The sequence below is a fragment of the Balaenoptera borealis genome (assembly GCF_965194805.1).
Source record: "Balaenoptera borealis genome assembly, chromosome: 4".
In the NCBI taxonomy this organism is placed as follows: Eukaryota; Metazoa; Chordata; class Mammalia; order Artiodactyla; family Balaenopteridae; genus Balaenoptera; species Balaenoptera borealis.
Genome location: NC_138861.1, coordinates 28,955,644 through 28,974,484, shown reverse-complemented (window position 1 = coordinate 28,974,484; position 18,841 = coordinate 28,955,644). Strand labels below are relative to the sequence as shown.

At 36.6% G+C, this 18,841-nt stretch overlaps 1 protein-coding gene and 1 long non-coding RNA gene across 8 annotated transcripts in view; one reads left to right on the top strand and one right to left on the bottom strand.

The window, feature by feature from the left end:
• Positions 1 to 18,841, bottom strand: part of LOC309628247 — a 212,883-nt gene that overhangs the window by 25,777 nt on the left and 168,265 nt on the right. For all 4 annotated transcript variants that reach the window (XR_014244289.1, XR_014244290.1, XR_014244291.1 and 1 more), the window contains one exon: positions 459 to 616. This is a non-coding gene — a long non-coding RNA (uncharacterized lncRNA). The remainder of the gene's footprint in view (positions 1 to 458; positions 617 to 18,841) is intronic.
• The window catches only part of EMCN (endomucin), a 95,522-nt gene that overhangs the window by 56,666 nt on the left and 20,015 nt on the right, over positions 1 to 18,841 (top strand). For 3 of the 4 annotated variants that reach the window (XR_014244256.1, XM_082391015.1, XM_082391016.1), the window contains exons 5-7: positions 5,320 to 5,358; positions 17,157 to 17,249; positions 17,681 to 17,734. Coding sequence is in view for 3 of the 4 variants with exons in the window: in XM_082391015.1 (XP_082247141.1) it covers positions 5,320 to 5,358; positions 17,157 to 17,249; positions 17,681 to 17,734 (186 nt within the window). In the remaining variant the exon portion in view is untranslated. The remainder of the gene's footprint in view (positions 1 to 5,319; positions 5,359 to 17,156; positions 17,250 to 17,680; positions 17,735 to 18,841) is intronic. The other variant, XM_082391017.1, reaches the window with a different exon arrangement.

Genomic DNA, 18,841 nt, shown 5'->3' with positions numbered 1-18,841 from the left:
ACCTGTGATTCTCACCAAGGTGGTTCTTTCGCTGTTGCCAGATTTATTGCTGACTGTGGTATTTGTTCATCCTGCCGTCCTCATCTGTATGGTCCTTCTTTCATCCCCTTGTCTTTCCTCCAATTGCTTATTCAAATTCTACACAACTATCAAGAGCCTCTGCAAGATACTACCTCAGTGTTTCCCACAACTTAATGAGTGTTGCCAGATATGCGTACCATCTGCACTATTATTTATTTAGTACTTTCTTTCAATTGATGCACTTTTTATTCTTAAATTTGTTTGAAAAGTAAACCATCATAAATGAAAAACCAGTTTGACTGGGCATAAACAGAAGCTAGAAGGTCACTATGATGTAAGCAAAATAAAACAAAATTCTAGCTAGATTTTGTTGCTTGCCAAAGGCTCTGAGTTTGAGGCTTGCTTGTCCTTGTTTAAGAAATAAATCAAATACTTACCTGGAAAGGGAGATACCAGGATCATGAAGGTGGTTTTCCCCCGTCGAGGCTTATCCATAGCACCCTGGATGTGCTGTGCTGACCCCTGTGATTTCCCCAAATGTGGAAAACTCTACTGAATAATTTGTGATTGTCGGGGACTGCATTTGTACTTCCCGCTGTGGGGTGAAAAAAAAATGATAAGCACATGCTACATATTAATGACATATTTGCATCAGATTGAAATTTTGAAACTTCGTCATTGAAATAAACAAAAAAGCTGAAAAGAAAATAACTTTCTCATTTAGTGTTTCAATCTTATTTAATGCCACTTTCCACTACTGCCTCATAGAATCTCTCTTACAATGCTATGCATCTCATGCTTTGGAAAACACTAATTTACCTGATCACCTATCCTCATTAGTTCTCTTGTGAATGTCACCATTTATCTATAACATTTATTTGGGAACTTAATTACAACGTTTCTTACATGATATTTAATTAGTTTGTATCATTTCATGTGGGCCAATAAAGGAGGAATACTCAGGATAACAAGGTCTTAGTCACAAGTCACAGTTTAGCCAAACCAGAACTCATCTCATGTACAGTGACTCAGTCAATGCTTTGTTTGGAAGGGGGGGGGAGTGGAAATAAGAAGGAAAATTTGAATTGGTCATAGTAAATTATTTTTAAGCAAATCAGAAAAGAATTATATATGGGAATGGCTGTATATATTTTTTCTCCTGGGCCTGTTAATGATAAATCATGTTCTGTGTGTAATTATATACAGTTATATATAGCTGTAAATATAATGGCCTTCATAAGATAAGAATATTTAGCAAAGTTACTTGTTGTATTATTGCTTATTATTTCTGTTTTAAAAGCTGATAGTTTAAGCAAAGTTTAGCTTTGGATTAAATTGTGGATTAAAGTTTAGCATTTCAAAGTTCATTTGCATTTCGTAAGACTTCAGTTTCATATTAGAGACAAACTCAACCAAGAGATTTTAAGTTGCCAACCACCCTGATTAAGGATTTGGTTTTTACTAAACATCTAAGTTTGAGACTAGGTTACACACTTATTTGCTATTTGACTTCACCTACTTCCTTTTCTTAAAAACACATTTGCGTTATGAAATTTATAAATTAAAAAAGGACAAGAATAATACTTTAGCCATATTCCATAGCATTCCTCTCTATTAAGATTTTATATCCACAGAAATGAATCCAAATTTGAAAATAGTATGCCATATGAAAACACTTTATTATCTTCAGAATAATACATCCTTGATTTTAGTATTAAAAGGTATATATATTCCAGTATTGATTAAATATTTAAGATTTACAGAATTTTGTCCTCAGAATAATAATATATTCATTCATATATAAAAGTCTGGACCTCTTAAGACTCAATAAAAGGATTTTGAATTTTTTTTTAAATAAATTTATTTATTTTATCTTTGGCTGTGTTGGGTCTTTGTTGCTGTGTGCAGGTTTTCTCTAGTTGCAGTGAGCGGGGGCTACTTTTCATTGCTGGGCATATGCTTCTCATTGCGGTGGCTTCTCTGGTTGCGGAGCACCGGCTCTAGGCGCGTGGGCTTCAGTAGTTGTGGCTCACAGGCTCTAGAGCGCAGGCTCAGTAGTTGTGGTGCACCGGCTTAGTTACTCCGCAGCATGTGGGATATTCCTAGACCAGGGCTTGAACCCGTGTTCCCTGCATTGGCAGGCGGATTCTTAACCACTGCGCCACCAGGGAAGCCCGGATTTTGAATTGTTATATGTTATTTTTTTAATATTCAGCTACATCTTTAAGGCATAGTTATTTTTCTTTTGTGTAATATGTCCCTCTAAAATCATTATGCATTTTTTAAACATCTTTATTGGAGTATAATTGCTTTACAATGGTGTGTTAGTTTCTGCTTTATAACAAAGTGAATCAGCTGTACATATACATCTATCCCCATATCTCCTCCCTCTTGCGTCTCCCTCCCATCCTCCCTATCCCACCCCTCTAGGTGGTCACAAAGCACCGAGCTGATCTCCCTGTGCTATGCGGCTGCTTCTCACCAGCTATTTTACATTTGGTAGTGTATATATGTCCATGCCACTCTCTCACTTGGTCCCAGCTTACCATTCCCCCTCCCTGTGTCCCCAAGTCCATTTTCTCATTATGCATTTTTGAAGGATGAAAAAAATGCAAAAAAGGATAGTCAGAAGGTTTTGTCTGATATGAGTTTAAAAATTTTTCATTCTCTCTAAAGTCTATCAGCAAGAAGGTTATGACCTGATATTAAAAGCAGGAGGAACAAAAGGTTTTGATTTCATTTGTATTCTAATCCTCTGGCAGCTGATAAATATTTTAACTGCAACTTTCAAATACAACATTACGCCATGTTCAAGAGTATTTTAACTAGTTATCAAAAGTAGGAATTAATTACATAAGCTTTCCACTCAGAACAGTTTAGTGGAAGGAAAAGCTGTCTCTTTGAGTAAAAGAGAATGGACCGTAGAACCAACAGACCTGAATTATAATCACGGTCCTCCCTTTGAGAAAGCAGTTTCGCTGCTTTCAACTAATATTTGCAGGTCTGCAACATGGAAATAATAACGTCTTTCTTGTAGACATCAGCAATTAATATATGGAACTGATCATAAGAGTTGCTTGAAAAATAGTAGCTATAATTATCCAAGCAGGAATATTAAGTAAGACATTCATTTTCTCTTAAAACTTAAATTCAAAGAGGTAGAATTAGTTTTATTATTATTACTTTCTATTGTTCTTCGTTCATTCCTTATAATTTTATCAGAGACCTGGTAGTAGGCTCTGCGATTACGGCTCTGAGTAAAACAAGAAATCTTTGTCTTCCTGGAGTTACATTCTAACTGACAACAAACATATTTTTAAAAAAATCAATGTCCCTGGAGTGATAAAAGTACTGTTGAGCAGATGAGGCAGAGTGGGGGGCTAGCGTGGAGGGAAATGTATACAACGTTAGATAAGGTGGCTGGAGAAGACTTCTCTGAATGGTGAAACCTGAGCAGAATCCTGAAGGGTGGGAAGGAGCCAGTGTAGGCCTGAGAGGGCAACACTGAGGCTAGAGAAGAGCAAGCAGGGACACCTGAGGCACGAGGAGCCCTGGCACATTGATGTACCACAGAGATGCCCAGCAGGGCGAAACAGCTGGAGTGAATTGAGGAGCAAGGCAGGAGCCATGTCCTATGAAGAATTGCCAGCTGTAGTGAGGAGAAGAATAAGGCGCCCTTGGAGCAGCCAAATTCAAATTTCAAAAGATTTTTCTAGGTGGCTATTGCAGGTACTAAGGGGACAGATATAGGTGCTAGATGAACAGTATTCAATTGAATGGTGAGACATATTTGGAATATATTTTGAAGCTAGAGCTGATGGGGTGAGAAAAAGAAGTGAATAAGAAAGGCCACTAGTTTTTGGCTTGTGCACCTGGGAGACAGTTGTACCATGGTTTGATCTAAGATGGTGAGGGGGGAGGTGGGTTTGAGGATACTAGTCAAGAGTTATGAATGGATAAAGAAGATGTGGTATATAGATACAATGGAATATTACTCAGCCATAAAAAAGAATGAAATAATGCCATTTGCAGAAACATGGATGGACCTAGAGATTATCATGCTAAGTGAAGTAAGTGTGACAGGGAAAGTCTAATATTATACTATTGCTTATATGTGGAATCTAAAACAAAAAGATACAGATGAACTTATTTACAAAACACGAATAGACCCACAGACATAGAGAACAAACTTACGGCTACCAAAGGGGAAGTGAGGGAGATAAATTAGGAGTTTGGGATTAACATATACATATTACTGTATGTAAAATAGACAACCAACAGGGACTTACTATATAGCACAGGGAATTATACTCAATATTTTGTAATAACATATAAGGGGAAAAAATCTGAAAAAGAATAAAAAGAATATATATATATATATATATATATATATATATATATATATACTGAATTACTATCACTGTGCTGTACACCTGATATTAACACAACATTATAAATCAACTATACTTCAATAAAAAAGAGTTCTGTTTCAGGCATGTTAAATTTGAGATGCTGGTGAGACAGTCAAGTGAAAATACAAAGGAAGCAAGTGAATATTTTTAAACTATCATTATTGGGCTTCTATTTGTTTCAATTTTTTTCTATATTTTTTCATTTGGCAAATCTTGGTTCATGGTGCCAACACTCCAGGTTGTTGAAGTGATCTTTGATTATGATTCTCTCAGGTAATTTTATTTGTAGAAGCTCTTCTGAACTATATTTACTTTAGAGGAATTCCCTAAGTTTCAGAGGAATCTGTATGAACCGTTCTGAATCTTCCTCAGGTCAGGAGATGCACAGTATCTTAGTAGGAATATGACACATGGCAGTGCCACTCATGAAGTACCTGCCAAAGTTTCTATAGTTGTCTGGGTTATCTAGGCGTATTCAAGATGTGGGGTTGTACTCGGTGCTCCAAAAGAGGATTCAGCAAAATACAGCTCACAGGCCAATCCAGACCCACACCTGTTTTTGTAAATAAAGTTTAATGGGAATACAGCCATACATATTCTTTAGGTATTATGTATAGCTGCATTCACACTACAATGGCAAAGTTGAATAGTCACTAGAGATTTATGACCCACAAAGCTTAAAATACTATTTGGCTCTTTACGAAAAAGTTGGCTGACCCCTGCTCTGAAGTTTCCTCTAATCAGGAAGCCTCTTGATTTTATGACTTGATGAAAGTAAATCAGAAATGAGCTAAGATCTATATCCATTTACCACCTGGAACAATTGTGAGAGTACATTTGATATTCAACATTTAATTTTAGCAATTTTCTTTTCTTTCCTCTAAAGCTGAGATTCAGAGTTCAATCAAAGCCACAGAAACACCAGGTAAGTTAATTTTCTTTCTCTGAAAATATTCCTGGGTAAAATCCCAAGAAAGAGACAAAGTAGATCAATCGGTCTGAGGACAGGGTGAAATAGTACAAAGGAAAACATTACATGGCAACTAAAACATTTAGGAAACCTTGTGTTAAAAAAATGCAGTCCCAGAGAATACACAATGATGTGCCTCAGTGCTCTGGGGCTGGGATGAGTGGAACCAGTTCTGGTAAATGCATAAAGCCTGTGGAATTTTCCTCTGCTCAGAACCTACTGTTCCTGGTCTGTTTCTGTGGTCAGCTTGCCCTCTCTCAGAAGTATAGAGTGTGTGTTTGCTGTCTTCTCTACTTTCTAACAAAGCCTGGTCCTGGCATCTGAAGAGATGATGTTATAACCCACAGTTAACAACCTAAAATGTTATCACTTCAAGGAGTGCTCATGCTTTGCCATCCTTAGTTTTAAACTGAATAAATTCTGGATGATGGAGCAACAGAAATTGAAAAAGATTACTGGGCAGAGGAAAATGATAATGTTGAATCTTCCTGTTGTTTTGAAATTATAATTGTTTGGGGGATTTTTATCTTCCTACATCCTACCTGGTACTTATATAAATGACAAATCTCTTAGGTTCTCAATAATAACCACCTTTGGTATATATAAAATGAGAAATACATGAAATAAACTTGTAAGATCATGTAACTTTTTTAAAAATTGGAAAAATAAAGCCATGGAAATTATGATTGACTCTGATAACATTTTCACAGCAAATGTCCTAAATAATCATCATAGTCTACCTTCAAAGAATTAGAAATGGAAATCATTATGCTTTTAACTTTTCATTATTTATCTTCTACATAATACATCAAATGAATAAAGAAGTTATTTTTATACTGTTAACTCTCTCTATTTCACCTTATCGCCATATTTTTTATTCTTATTTCCATCTACATAGTCTAGAAATGCAACAGAAAAAACATTGGGAAAAACAAAGCAAAACAAAGCATAAAAATAGTACATCCAGGCAAAGAGGGTAGCTTTACGTTGGCTGATGCTTTGCACTGTTCTGGAGAAGTCCTGTCCCCCCCCCCCCCGCTTCATGGATTGGTTATCAAGGAGAAGTTACAGATGAAAGACAATTGGGAAGCTGACAAAGTGTCAGCTCATTTTAAGGGGAGACTGAAGCATCTTTTATTTTGTTTAAAATAATGGTATTTACACAATGCCAACTTTAACTATAATTGATTTTTAAATGTAATAAAAAGCCCATTTAGACTTTAATTTTGAATTACGGAAACTAATTCTCCTAAAACAAATAATAGACAAACCATTGATTTGAATAGCAGACTAGAAAGAAATGAGGCTGATTCTATCAGCTGTAGAAAAGTCAGTCTCAAACTTCAGATGTATGTTTTGGCTAAAGACTAAATCCAGATACACTCAAAAAAATTCACATATATTCACTCATATGATCAAGGAGAGGCATCTTCCTTAAAATAATTAGCATTTCTCTTTTAGGTAAAGTTGAGGTAGACTTCTTGCCCACAGAATTATTAGTACTGCTTCCTTCCATAAATATGAGCTAAATATACATTTAATCTTTGACTAGAACATACTGAGTTCTCATGTTTGATATTTTCTTTCAGATTATGCATCTGACTTTAATTTCCTTGAAAAATTATGTTTTTACCACTCTCTTCAAAAACTATTTTTAAGGATCTAGAAATTGTTGATTGTTTTACGTAGGATCTTTTATTGGAATTCAGGATAAGTAAGGCAACTATATATAAAATGTGAATTATAAGCAATTATACATAGATATGACATTCAATTTTACGTAATAAAGATAAAAGAAAGATAGTCATAGTTAGATGGAAATGATCAATCAAAGTCAGAAGACATGTCCATTCGTTCCATTCAACAGAGCAAAGGTAGTATGAATGGACAACTGAGTTTAACAATGCTAAGCATGAGGAATTCATGCCCAATATCTAAAGCATGGGGGAAAGTCAAACTTCACCTGACCACTGTAACATACCTGTTGAGACTCCAAATTTTGTATAATCCCCTGCCAAATATACAGGATGGTATATTCAACCAATCACCACTAACTGAGGCATTCAATAAATATTTGTTCTGCTCCAGCACACATAACACTAGCTAAGAGTTTGAGTGTTACATGGAGCCTGCCATTAAGGGTTACTAAAGACCGGTCAATATTATAAATAACTATAATGACTCCAGCAGTCATGCAGGTATAAAGTGATGTGTCATAGATGAGCCTCAGATAACCTTATGTTAAGATCAGAGGAGGAAGAGATTTTTTTCCCTTTAGCTGTTGTTGTGGTATACATTGGGTGGGAAAGAGCAGTTTAAGAAAGATGAGGAAGAGGTTCATGAAAAAAGCGACCTTCTAGCTGCCAGATTTTTCTACCTACTCATTTTTTTAGCTCTGAATTCAGAGCTAATGAGGAGATAGAAAGACCCACTAAAAAGTGATGAAAGACTGTTTATTCCCCAGAGATGTATGCAGCCATCATGTGGCCATTGCAACAATTTAAAGCAATGATGGAATTCACTTTTCTTTAGCCTTATCATTTTCTCACAGACAGGCAGAGCTAATAACTTGTCCTTGAAAATGAACCTCTTGATTTCTTTGATAAGAGACCTCAGCTCCAGAGAAAAATGGAACAATATGCCTCAGAGTATTGGGAAAGGAATAAACCATCTGCCCTTAACTTTCCGAAAATACAACTATATTTGTCAGGGTTTTCCAGAGAAACAGAACAACAAAAAATATATATATATATATATATATGTATTTGTATATATGCATGGAAATCTCTAAAGAGATTGATTGTGAAGAATTGGCTCATGCATTACAGAGTCTGAGAAGTCCTAAGATCTCAGTTGGCAAACTAGAGGGCTGGAAAGATAGGAGAATGGATGGTATAGTTCTAGGCTCAGTCCAAAGGGCTGAGGACCAGGAGAGCAAATGGTGTAAGTTCCAATCTGAAAGCTGGCAAGCTCAACACACAAGAAGAGCCAATATCTCAGTTCAAAGGCAAGGAAACACTGATATCCCAGCTCAAGGCAATCCGACAGAAAGAGTTCTTCTTACTCCAGGGAGGCTTTCTGTTCTATACAGACCTTCAACTGATTGGATAAGAGCCACCCTAATGGAGGGTAATCTATTTCACTCAGTCTACTGATCTGAATGTTAATCTCATCCAAAAAACACATTCACAGGCACACCCAGAATAATGCTTGACCAAATATCTGAGAACCCCATGGCCAAGTCTAGTTGACACATAAAACTAATCACCACAACAACATTCTCATAGTCACCGGCGCAGCTTGTGAAAGTTCTCATTGTACCCATCTTCTTTACTTTCTCAACTGTGTTTCAGGACCTCAGTTGCATTGTAGACATTAATTTTGATGGAAAATCAGAAGCCAGTACAGACAAAAGTCCCATCAAAACTGACTACTGGCCTTTGGAAAAGAGGATGCTGTGTCTTGGTTCATTCATTATGCTTGACATCTTACGTAATGCCTGGGATTGGTTACTCATCTCTCGGAATTTATATCATGTGAAGCATGAATTATTTTTATACAGAGGATTACTTACCTGAATGTTCGAACTTTGAATGACAGAATCTTAATACTATTGTTCAGGTAGAACGCACTCAAACTATTAATATACCCATAGCGAAGTGATATCCAGAGTTGTTTTTATTAACTTGGAAATTTTATGCTGTTTGAAAATTAGTTGAGAATAAAACAACTCAGTTATGGAATGCAAAATATATAAATATTTATGTGATAGGGTCTGGCATAAACTTCCACTTAGGAAATTGTATGAATCTATAAATCTAGGTATGGCTATGTGAGTTCTCCTCTAGTTCAGGGATCTGATAACTGAGAAGTGCTCGACCCTGTTCTTGTGGCTCTCTAGTCTACACTGAAAGGTCATAAAAACTCACAGTCTCAACTGATTAGCTAGCCAACACTCACTTTAAGAACCAACACATTTCAATGATATTGCTAAGGGTGTGAGCTCTTCCAATGAGCTCTACAATGTGCTTTATTTAATACACTAGGAATAATTCTGTCTGCTTGTGTGTATATGCAGAGTCTGGTTTGGCCTACTGAAGGAAGGAGGTGTTTAGTTTGCCTTGGTAGGAAGAATACCTTCTCGATTGGAGCCGAAATTGAAATAGATAATATTTCATGTAACAAAAATAAGAGGCATGCACTTATAACTCATTCCGACTGAGGAGCTGCTTAGGCAGCACAGAACTGTGGTTGACAGAACAGAGTCTAGAGTGTGCATTCAAACCCCAGCTCTGTGTGACTTTGGGCAAATTACTTAAACTCTCTGGGCTTCAGTTTCCACTTTATGAAATGAAAATATTATTAATACAATAGTGAGTGTAAAACACTTAGAACAATGCCTGGCACATAGTGTCCCATGACTTGAAAATAAAGTCCTTTTTAATATTTTCATGTCCATGTTTTGGATCGCTTACGCTCACATTCTCAGAAAGCATATGGCACAGGAAGAGTTACATATTGAAAAGCTTCTCAGTGTTTTCAGGTCGTACTATCCAAATCGTGAATTTAAGGTAAGATGATGTATATATTTTGGGAGGGAGATGAGAACATTCTAAAACTTTCAGAATGCTGAGAAAAAAATTTCGCTGGTCTCATTGATAATGATGCCATTAACAAGTAAGATGAACTCAACTCACTTGAAATCTGTTGGTTGCATGGCATAATGGAGAGGAAACCGATAGGGTTTTGAGTCATACTTGGCTTATGTCTTAGCCCTTCTACTTATTGTCAGACATGTTACCTTATCTCTGTGAGCCACAGTATCTCTCATCTTTAAAGCACATAATAAAAATGTTTAAGAATAAGGTGAGTTAGCACATATGGAAGTAATTAGCACAGTGCCCCATTTATTCTTTGTGCACTGTATATAATTTTCTGGAAGTTAATAACTATTTATATTAAATCACAAAAGAAAAATATGCCCTCCTTCTTCAACATATATTTCTACAGAGTTACCTAAAGTAAACAAATCTCTAATCACAGTTATTACTGGGTTAGGGGATCCTATTACTTCTGGTTAGTTATGCTGATGGCCCAAAGCAAAGTGAAAGAACTTTGAGATAAAAATTGTTTTTGCATAGCTTGAAGTGTACAGCTAGGTCAGAAAGGTCAGGTCTGATGAGAGCAGAAATTAATTTTTATCACGTGAAGGCAGAAAAGTTTCCTTTTGTCATTTTGCCCATTACATAGATGGGGGGATCCCGTTAAAAGCGAAAATGCAGACTAGCTATGACAAAATCTGAATTGAAAGGAACCCTGACAAGAATCTAAATCTTAAAGCTAGAAGAGACCTCAGGGATCATACCAGCATATTCCCCTCCCAAAACAGAGAATGGGACCAACCATCCTCATAGCATTTATTGACTGGACCGCTGATGTGCCACTTACTTATATAATAGATCATTTTCCACTCTGATAATGAAAGCCTAGAGTAAACCATGCTCCCTTTCCCTGAGTGTCAGCATGCTCAGAATCAATTCTTATGGCCAACACCAGCAACCGTATTGATGCTTGGTACTAACTCTTAGGAGGAGCTTATTTGTTTCTTCCATTTTCCTTTGTTCTGATTTCTCATTTTTATTTCATTCATCTTATGGCCTATATCATTGCTTAAGCACCTCTAATTCTTTCTGTTAAGAATTAATTTATAAGTAAAATTCAATTAACAATAACATGGTATCTCTTATTTTAATCCCTGACATACTGTTTTGTTTTTTTTCACATCTGTCAACTTTGTGCTGTTCACCTTCCCTGTGAGAGCTCCTTAAATGAAATAACTATCTCATGTACTCTGTTGTATTTCCTTCAGCATCTACTGTTGGACCCAGAGTAGGTGTCTATTTTTTTCTATTACTTCAGAATGAATGAAAAAAATTAATGAAAATGATTTTAAATAAGTACCCATCCTAATATTAAGGCAAAAAAGGAAAACACATGAATTCACTTCCTCCTCAACAGTAGTCACGTCTGCTGCCAAAAAATTTGTTTGTCCATTCAGCAAAACTTACGGTCGCTACTTGTACACACTGCTCTAGCGTTTGGGAAATATCAGTGAGCAAAATAAAGATTCTTGCCCTCGAGGATCTTATATTCTAGTATAAGTATAGACAAACTATAATCAATACATGTATTAATTAACCAAATTGTAAAGCAAGGTGGGAGGTGATAAGTGCTATGAGAAAGAGAAGATGTAGAACAGTGTAGAAGGGAGGGATTACGAGTGCTGGAGAGGTGGGGACCATTTTCAGTATTGAAAAAGTGGTCAAGATAAGTCATAAAAAAGGTTTGAGAAAATACAAGAAGGAAGTGAGCCCCCTAATACATGGGGGAAGAGCATCTAAACAGAGCTACAACTTGAGGAGAGGACTGGTGTGTTAAAGAAACAGGGCAGGGAGAAAGGCAGGGGATATACCAGGCAGATTAGCTAAGATTTGATGGGCTATTTCAAGGACTGTGACTTTTTCTGTAAGTGGAATGGAAAAACACTGGGGATTTTGAACAGAGGGGTGACATGATCTGACTCATGTTTTATAAGTATAACTCTGATTGCTGAGGAGAGACTGTCAAATGAAGCAAGATTATCTTTTGCAAATTTTCGAGGAGAGAAATGATGGTAGCTTGGACCAGGGTGGTCATAGGGTCATAGGGTGGCATGCAATCTCCAAATTCTGAATATATTTTGGAGGTGGAGCCTATAGATATTCTTGATGACTGCCTTTGGAATAGTATAGAAAAAGATGAATCAAAAATAACTCTGAGGCTTTTGGCCTGAGCAATTGGAAGGAATATCTGCCATCAGCTAAGATAGAAAGGCTGCAGATAGAGCAGAAATTCAAGTTTGGACATGTTGAGTTTCAGATTTTTATTATTTGCCATTATTATGAATCTGAAATTTAGGAAAGAGGTCTAGGCTGGAAGTATAAATTAGGAGATCATTTGCACTGATATTCTATTTAAACCTTGAAATTGACTGAAATCACCAATGAAATTAGTGTAGTTAGAGATGAGGACGAAGGACTACATTCTGGGGCCCTCCAAGACTGAGTCAGAAAGAAGAGATGAAACCAGCCAAGGAGACTGAGAAGAATAAGACTTAAGGTAGGAGAAAAACCAGCAGTGTGTGCTCTACTGGAGCCACGTGAAGAAAATGTGTTAAGGAGGAGTGAATGAGTTATTGTGACAAATGCTGGAAAGTTCTTTTTAAAAGTGAGACATGAATCCATCAATTTGCAGTTAGAGACCAGTTCCAATTATTTATAAATAATGAAAAAAATGAATAAGCATTCCGTTCAATTGAATTTAGCCCCTCAGACACATATCAGATGCACACATATCAAAAAGAAGTATAGGAAACATGGTGAAATGAAAATAGAACACACAGTTTTATTTTCTTTCTCACACTAGAATATTTTATCCTCTACTGCCTCTCACACTTTTTCTCCTGTTAATATCTGTGTATGATATGCTTTCCTTTAAGGAAGGTTTGAGAAGGCCATCAGGGACTCCTCCAGCTCAAGTCCCTCCTCAGAGAAACCCCTGGTTCCCAGGAGCAGACCTGCTTTCATATCCTTGCCAGGCTCAATCACTGGCTGGGAGCAGCCTGCAGGAGGTATGGCATCAGCACAAACACAATGATGGAATTCAGAGAGCAGGTGGGGAACCTCGGTCAATTACACTGTAGTTCACCTTCCATGAGGTGCATTCTCATAACCACCAGAGGTACCCTGGGACATCAATAAGGTCTTCTGTCTTTAAAACTTCCAATGATTTATCTAGTAATTGGTTTACAGCAAGAGCCAAATGTGTTCCACGGTCAGATGGCAATAGGGTAAATTCGTTTTTTGTTTTTTTTAACTTTTTACTTTATATTGGAGTATAGCCAATTAACAATGTTGTGATAGTTTCAGGTGCACAGCAAAGGGACTCAGCCATACATATACATGTATCCATTCTCTCCCAAACTCCCCTCCCATCCAGGCTGCCACATAACATTGAGCAGAGTTCCCTGTGCCATAGAGTAGGCCCTTGTTGGTTATCCATTTTAAATATAGCAGTGTGTACATGTCGATCCCAAACTCCCTGACTATCCCTTCCCCCCATTTCCCCCCCCGGTAACCATAAGTTCGTTCTCTAAGTCTGTGAGTCTGTTTCTGTTTTGTAAATAAGTTCATTTGTATCATTTCTTTTTAGATTCCGCATATAAGGGATATCATACGATATTTCTCTTTCTCTGTCTGACTTACTTCACTCAGTATGAGAATCTCTAGGTCCATCCATGTTGCTGTGAATGGCATTGTTTTCATTCTTTTTAATGGCTGAGTAATATTCCATTGTATGTGTATGTGTGTGTGTGTGTGTGTATATATATATATATATATATATATATACCACATCTTCTTTATGCATTCCTCTATCGAGGGGCATTTAGGTTGCTTTCATGTCTTGGCAATTATAAACAGTGCTGCAATGAACATTGGGGTGCATGTATCCTTTTGGACCATGTTTTTCTCCAGATATACGCCCAAGAGTGGGATTGCATGGTCATATCGTAGCTCTATTTTTAGTTTTTTAAGGAACCTCCATACTGTTCTCCATAGTGGCTGCACCAATTTACATTCCCACCAACAGTGTAGGAGGGTTCCCTTCTCTCCACACCCTCTCCAGTATTTATTGTTTGTGGGTTTTTTGATGATGGTCATTCTAACTGGTGCGAGGTGATATCTCATTGTAGTTTTGATTTGCATTTCTCTAATAATTAGTGATGTTGACCATCTTTTCATGTGCCTCTTGGCCATCTGTATGTCTTCTTTGGAGAATTGTCTGTTTAGGTCTTCTGCCCATTTTTTGATTGGGTTGTTTGTTTTGAGGATATTAAGCCTCATGAGCTGTTTGTAAATTTTGGAGACTAACCCATAGGGTAAATTTGGGTACGCATTATTACAATAGACTTGGTTCCGCAAGTCTCTTTATTACAACAGACTTTGTTCTGAGGTCTCTGCCTCAAACAGCCTACTCCAATTTCTGGCCTGAAGTTTGCAAACTAAATTTAAGTCATAACATACCATATCTGCAATTCAATAATCATTACAGTCACCAAAAGTCAAGGTCTAAGAGCAAACTGATGTCATCTAAGATCACCTATACTCCAGTTTCTCCAGTTCCTGACCAGAGCAAAGAAGCTTCTGAAAACATGTAAGTGTCTGAAGAGTCATATAGCTTTACACTTAGAATATCTGAGAAAATTAGATAAATTGACTTTGGTTGAAAGACACAACTCTGTAGGTGCCTAATCACAATATAACAATAGGATATTATTATAAAGTAATATATTAATATAATATAAATTAACATAATTTTATAGTAATTATATATGTTATAAACATATCAGTATCAACACTTCTAAGCAATTTAAATTTATTTTTACTCATTTAATTTTCACAACACTATGATGTAGAAAAATTATAATCACCATTTGTAGATGTGGAAACTCAGACACAAAGAGTTTAAGTGCCTTGCCTAAGATTCCACAGCAAATAAGTGCTAGAGTCAGATTTGAGCCCACATACTCAGTCTTCAGAATCATGCTCTCAACCATCCACTGTACCTCTCCTGTACCTCCTCTGCTGATGCCGCTTTAGTAGTAACGTGGCATAATAGAGTCTCAATGAAATCCACAGAAATCATAAGCTCTGAACATACCATGGCTCCATCTTAATTGCAGGAAGAATTACATTAAACTCACAATTTATGAATTCAGCCAAGACCTGTAATTTCATCAATATGATCACGCTAATGGACAGGGTTTCTCAAACTGTCAGTTAATTCCCATTAGTGGGTCATGACTAGTATTTTTTTAAATGAAGTAAAAGAGACTAGAAAACACCAGAAATCATTCAATGTAATAGAGGTGAAGTGTGTGTACGTGTGTGTGTGTGCATGTGTGCTGGTTTCAGAAATGATTTATTAACTAAAGTTTGCGGTTAAAAGAAAAAAAAAAAAGTCTTTGTTCAAGGAGCCAACAAATCCTCTTTTAAGAAGGGTTAATTCTGTTGCCTCCCTGTGGGTCGTTAGCAATAATGGCACTGGACAGTCAACACGTTTTAACCTTTTAAGGAGGAAAGCTTGGAGTTTCATCTGAACCAGATAGATTATACTCAGAACTGTAGCCGCCACTTAGCTTGTCTATGAGAAGGTAATAAGGTAGAATGTGGAGTCTTGAAAATTAACCCTTGGGAAATCCCAGGGGAATTAATGCCATTGGTTATTTAATCAGCCATCTCATTCTCTATCAACACAACCAAAAGAGCATTCATCCTCACTAGAACACTTGACACTGGAAAAAGCAACTAAGTACCGAGGTTTGAGCTAGTTCCCACTCTTGTATTTAAGATTCCTTTTTCTGCCTGCTCAGTGCACGAGCCTGACATTTTTCTTTGTTCTTACGGGCATATATCTAGCTTCCTCCCACAGATCTCTTGCATGGCAAGAACAGACTCTTAACATTATTCTCCCCCCACAAATGTCAAAAATGCATAAGCATGCAGTGTGTGCTGGGCTGTGGGTGACAAAGAGGGAAAGATCCAAGGCAGTCATAGGCAATACCAATTTCTTTCATGCAATTATGCATGGCCTTCACACTCCTAAGGGGGCCATAATTGTAAGAAGTTCCTCTTAGTTTATCCAAGCAGTCAGCTACATCTTACTGCATACCCACTGTGGTCAGAGCTTCGTGTGGTGGATGGTGGGAATTACAGCCCTCACACTCCAGGAACTTGCAATTCAGTGTAGAGACAAGGCAAACAGGTGTGATTGAAAGATATTACTTCATATTTCAAGAAAAAGAGAATTATTTTTCAAAAAATGTTCAAAATACAAATTACTTTTTATTACAGATTCACAAGAATAAATGTTGTACACTTATAAAACATATAATTATCTATGTTTCCTTGAAATTTATTGAGATTTATGGGTTTTGAATAATAAATTTTTATTTATTTATTTTTGTTTTAGTCCTTCTGACTAAAGATGGCAAATGTTGACTTATGCAAACAAATAATAATAATTTAAAATTAACATTTGCCATGGTAAAAAGAGCATGGACAGTGGTGGAAATGCATCCAAGCAGCAGTTACTCTAGAAAAGGCATACAAGTGTAAATCACTGCTGATATAAAAATGAAGGGATCTTCTATTATTTTTTTCTCCAGTTCTTCCAACCAAAGCCTCAATTGCAATCTTTCTCTTTGACCACTAAGAAACATTATAAAATCTGAAGTCCTGTGTATTTATGTCCATTTTAAGTATTTATAGTGAAAAAAATCACTATCGCTCAAAGTTGTAATATCTAAAATGTGACTAATACTTTTGCATTGATTTGCATTCTTATGGGATGCAGAACTTCATGCAGTAGGTGATACAGTCTGTAGCCTAAGATGAGAAACTTGCTCAAGTTTTTTTGGCCAGTTCTTGAAGATATAATACTAACACCCAGGTTTTCTCATTCCAAATTTAATTATCTCTACAGGAGGAGATAGAATGAACTCATGATTTAATGTATAATTGTATGTATCCCATTATTCAACAATAAGCAGTTTTTACAGATCATCAGAAATGCAAATTGTTTGAATCTGCAAAGAAATCCAGTAAGAAGAGCAAATACTATCATCTGACGCTAAATTTATCATTTTCCTACAGTTAACACTCTACAACCAGATGCATCACCTTCCAGAATCCCTACATTATCCTCAATATCAGTAACAATTCTGGAAAACATCTCCCAGTCTCAAGGTATGACTTCTGTGTGTATGAGTGGAAGCTTGCTTCGCCTGACCCCTCCTCGCCAAGAAAACCTCACCAACTTAAAAAACAGCTTATTGAGGTATAATTTATACACAACAAAACTGCACATCCTCAAAAAAGGGAGGGGACATGAGGAAACTTCTGGAGGTGATGACTCTTGTCTATTACCTTGATTGTGGGGATGGTTTCATGGGTATACGCATGTGTCCAAACTCATCAGATTGTATACATTAACTCCCTACCAATCTTGAGTCATAAAACAGAACTCTTTCAGAATGAGATAAAATGTTTTCACTCCAAGCTTCATACCTATAAATCACAGAGGCTTACCTAAACAGGGAGTGGGGAGGTGGGGGGAGGTTTGTGAGAATTGGCACACATTAACCAAAGGTGACTTTTTTTCTTTCTTAAAATAATAGGCACTGAGAACGCAAAAAATGCAAGCTCTTCTTCAACCAACCCCTCTTATTCCAGTGAGTAATACGTGCATCTTCATTCAAGGCAGTAGAACTGCAGAAAGTTTGAATGTTACCAATAAGGGAAGGGATTCAACTATAGACAGCCTTTTCTCAACTTTACTGAACCTGCAATCCCATTATAATCCTATATAATTGCCACCTGCTTTGAAAGTTTCCTCCCATTGAGTCTGGTTTTAATAAATACACTTTGGGGATTTTTTTTTTTTTTCTTACCTTAGTGCTAAGCAGCTACCACCAGGGGTCAAGGTGAATTGATGGGACTAATCTCTGATAAGCCAAAGTGCATGGGCAGAGATCTCCATAAAAATGAATTTTCACCTTTACAAAGCTTTATCTTAATGTTAAAAATGGCCTTTTAAGAAAAGTTCTATTTTAGCAAAAACATATATATGTCAGCCACTGTTTATGCTAGGACTGAATAGAGAATATTCATTAATTTCCCTGAAAATTAAGAATAAGATGAATATATATGAAGCTGTGATGATAAAAGATTATCTTAGGTTCAGGTAAAGTCATTCCATTCAGTAAGTCAGCATATTGCACTTATTGAGCTGCTGATTCATGCCATCTTCATTTTGGGAGGCACTAATGATCTCATGTAAGGTCTAATATGAACCCAGCAGAACTTACTTAAAACAAATATTTAACCATAACAGTGAAGTGTAACCCACCCTACAAATGAATCTCCTAACTATTCTCAACCCCCGGTAAATATAAGGAGTACATATGCCAGCAGATGAGAACACCTAACTAAATAGTAACTGTAACATCTATATCTCTACTTATATCCCTATGACAGCTTTTTCCTTTCTTCATTCTTGTTTTAACCTGGGAAATGACTGTCAGAAAAGAAGGCAGATGCTAAAACAAACAAACAGCAAAACCCTTCTTTTAATGAGAACAGGAAAAACTCACCCTAGTTTACTGTAGCAACACCACTCCCCCAAGCAGACATTCACAATTACACACATGCTTATCTTTCTTGGACCATATTGTTCCACCATGATATCCATCTATATCCACTTATGTTATTGTATGCCTTTTTAGTCCTAAGATATTTTTACAGAAAGATATTAATGATTTTTTTTTAAAAAGCCAGCT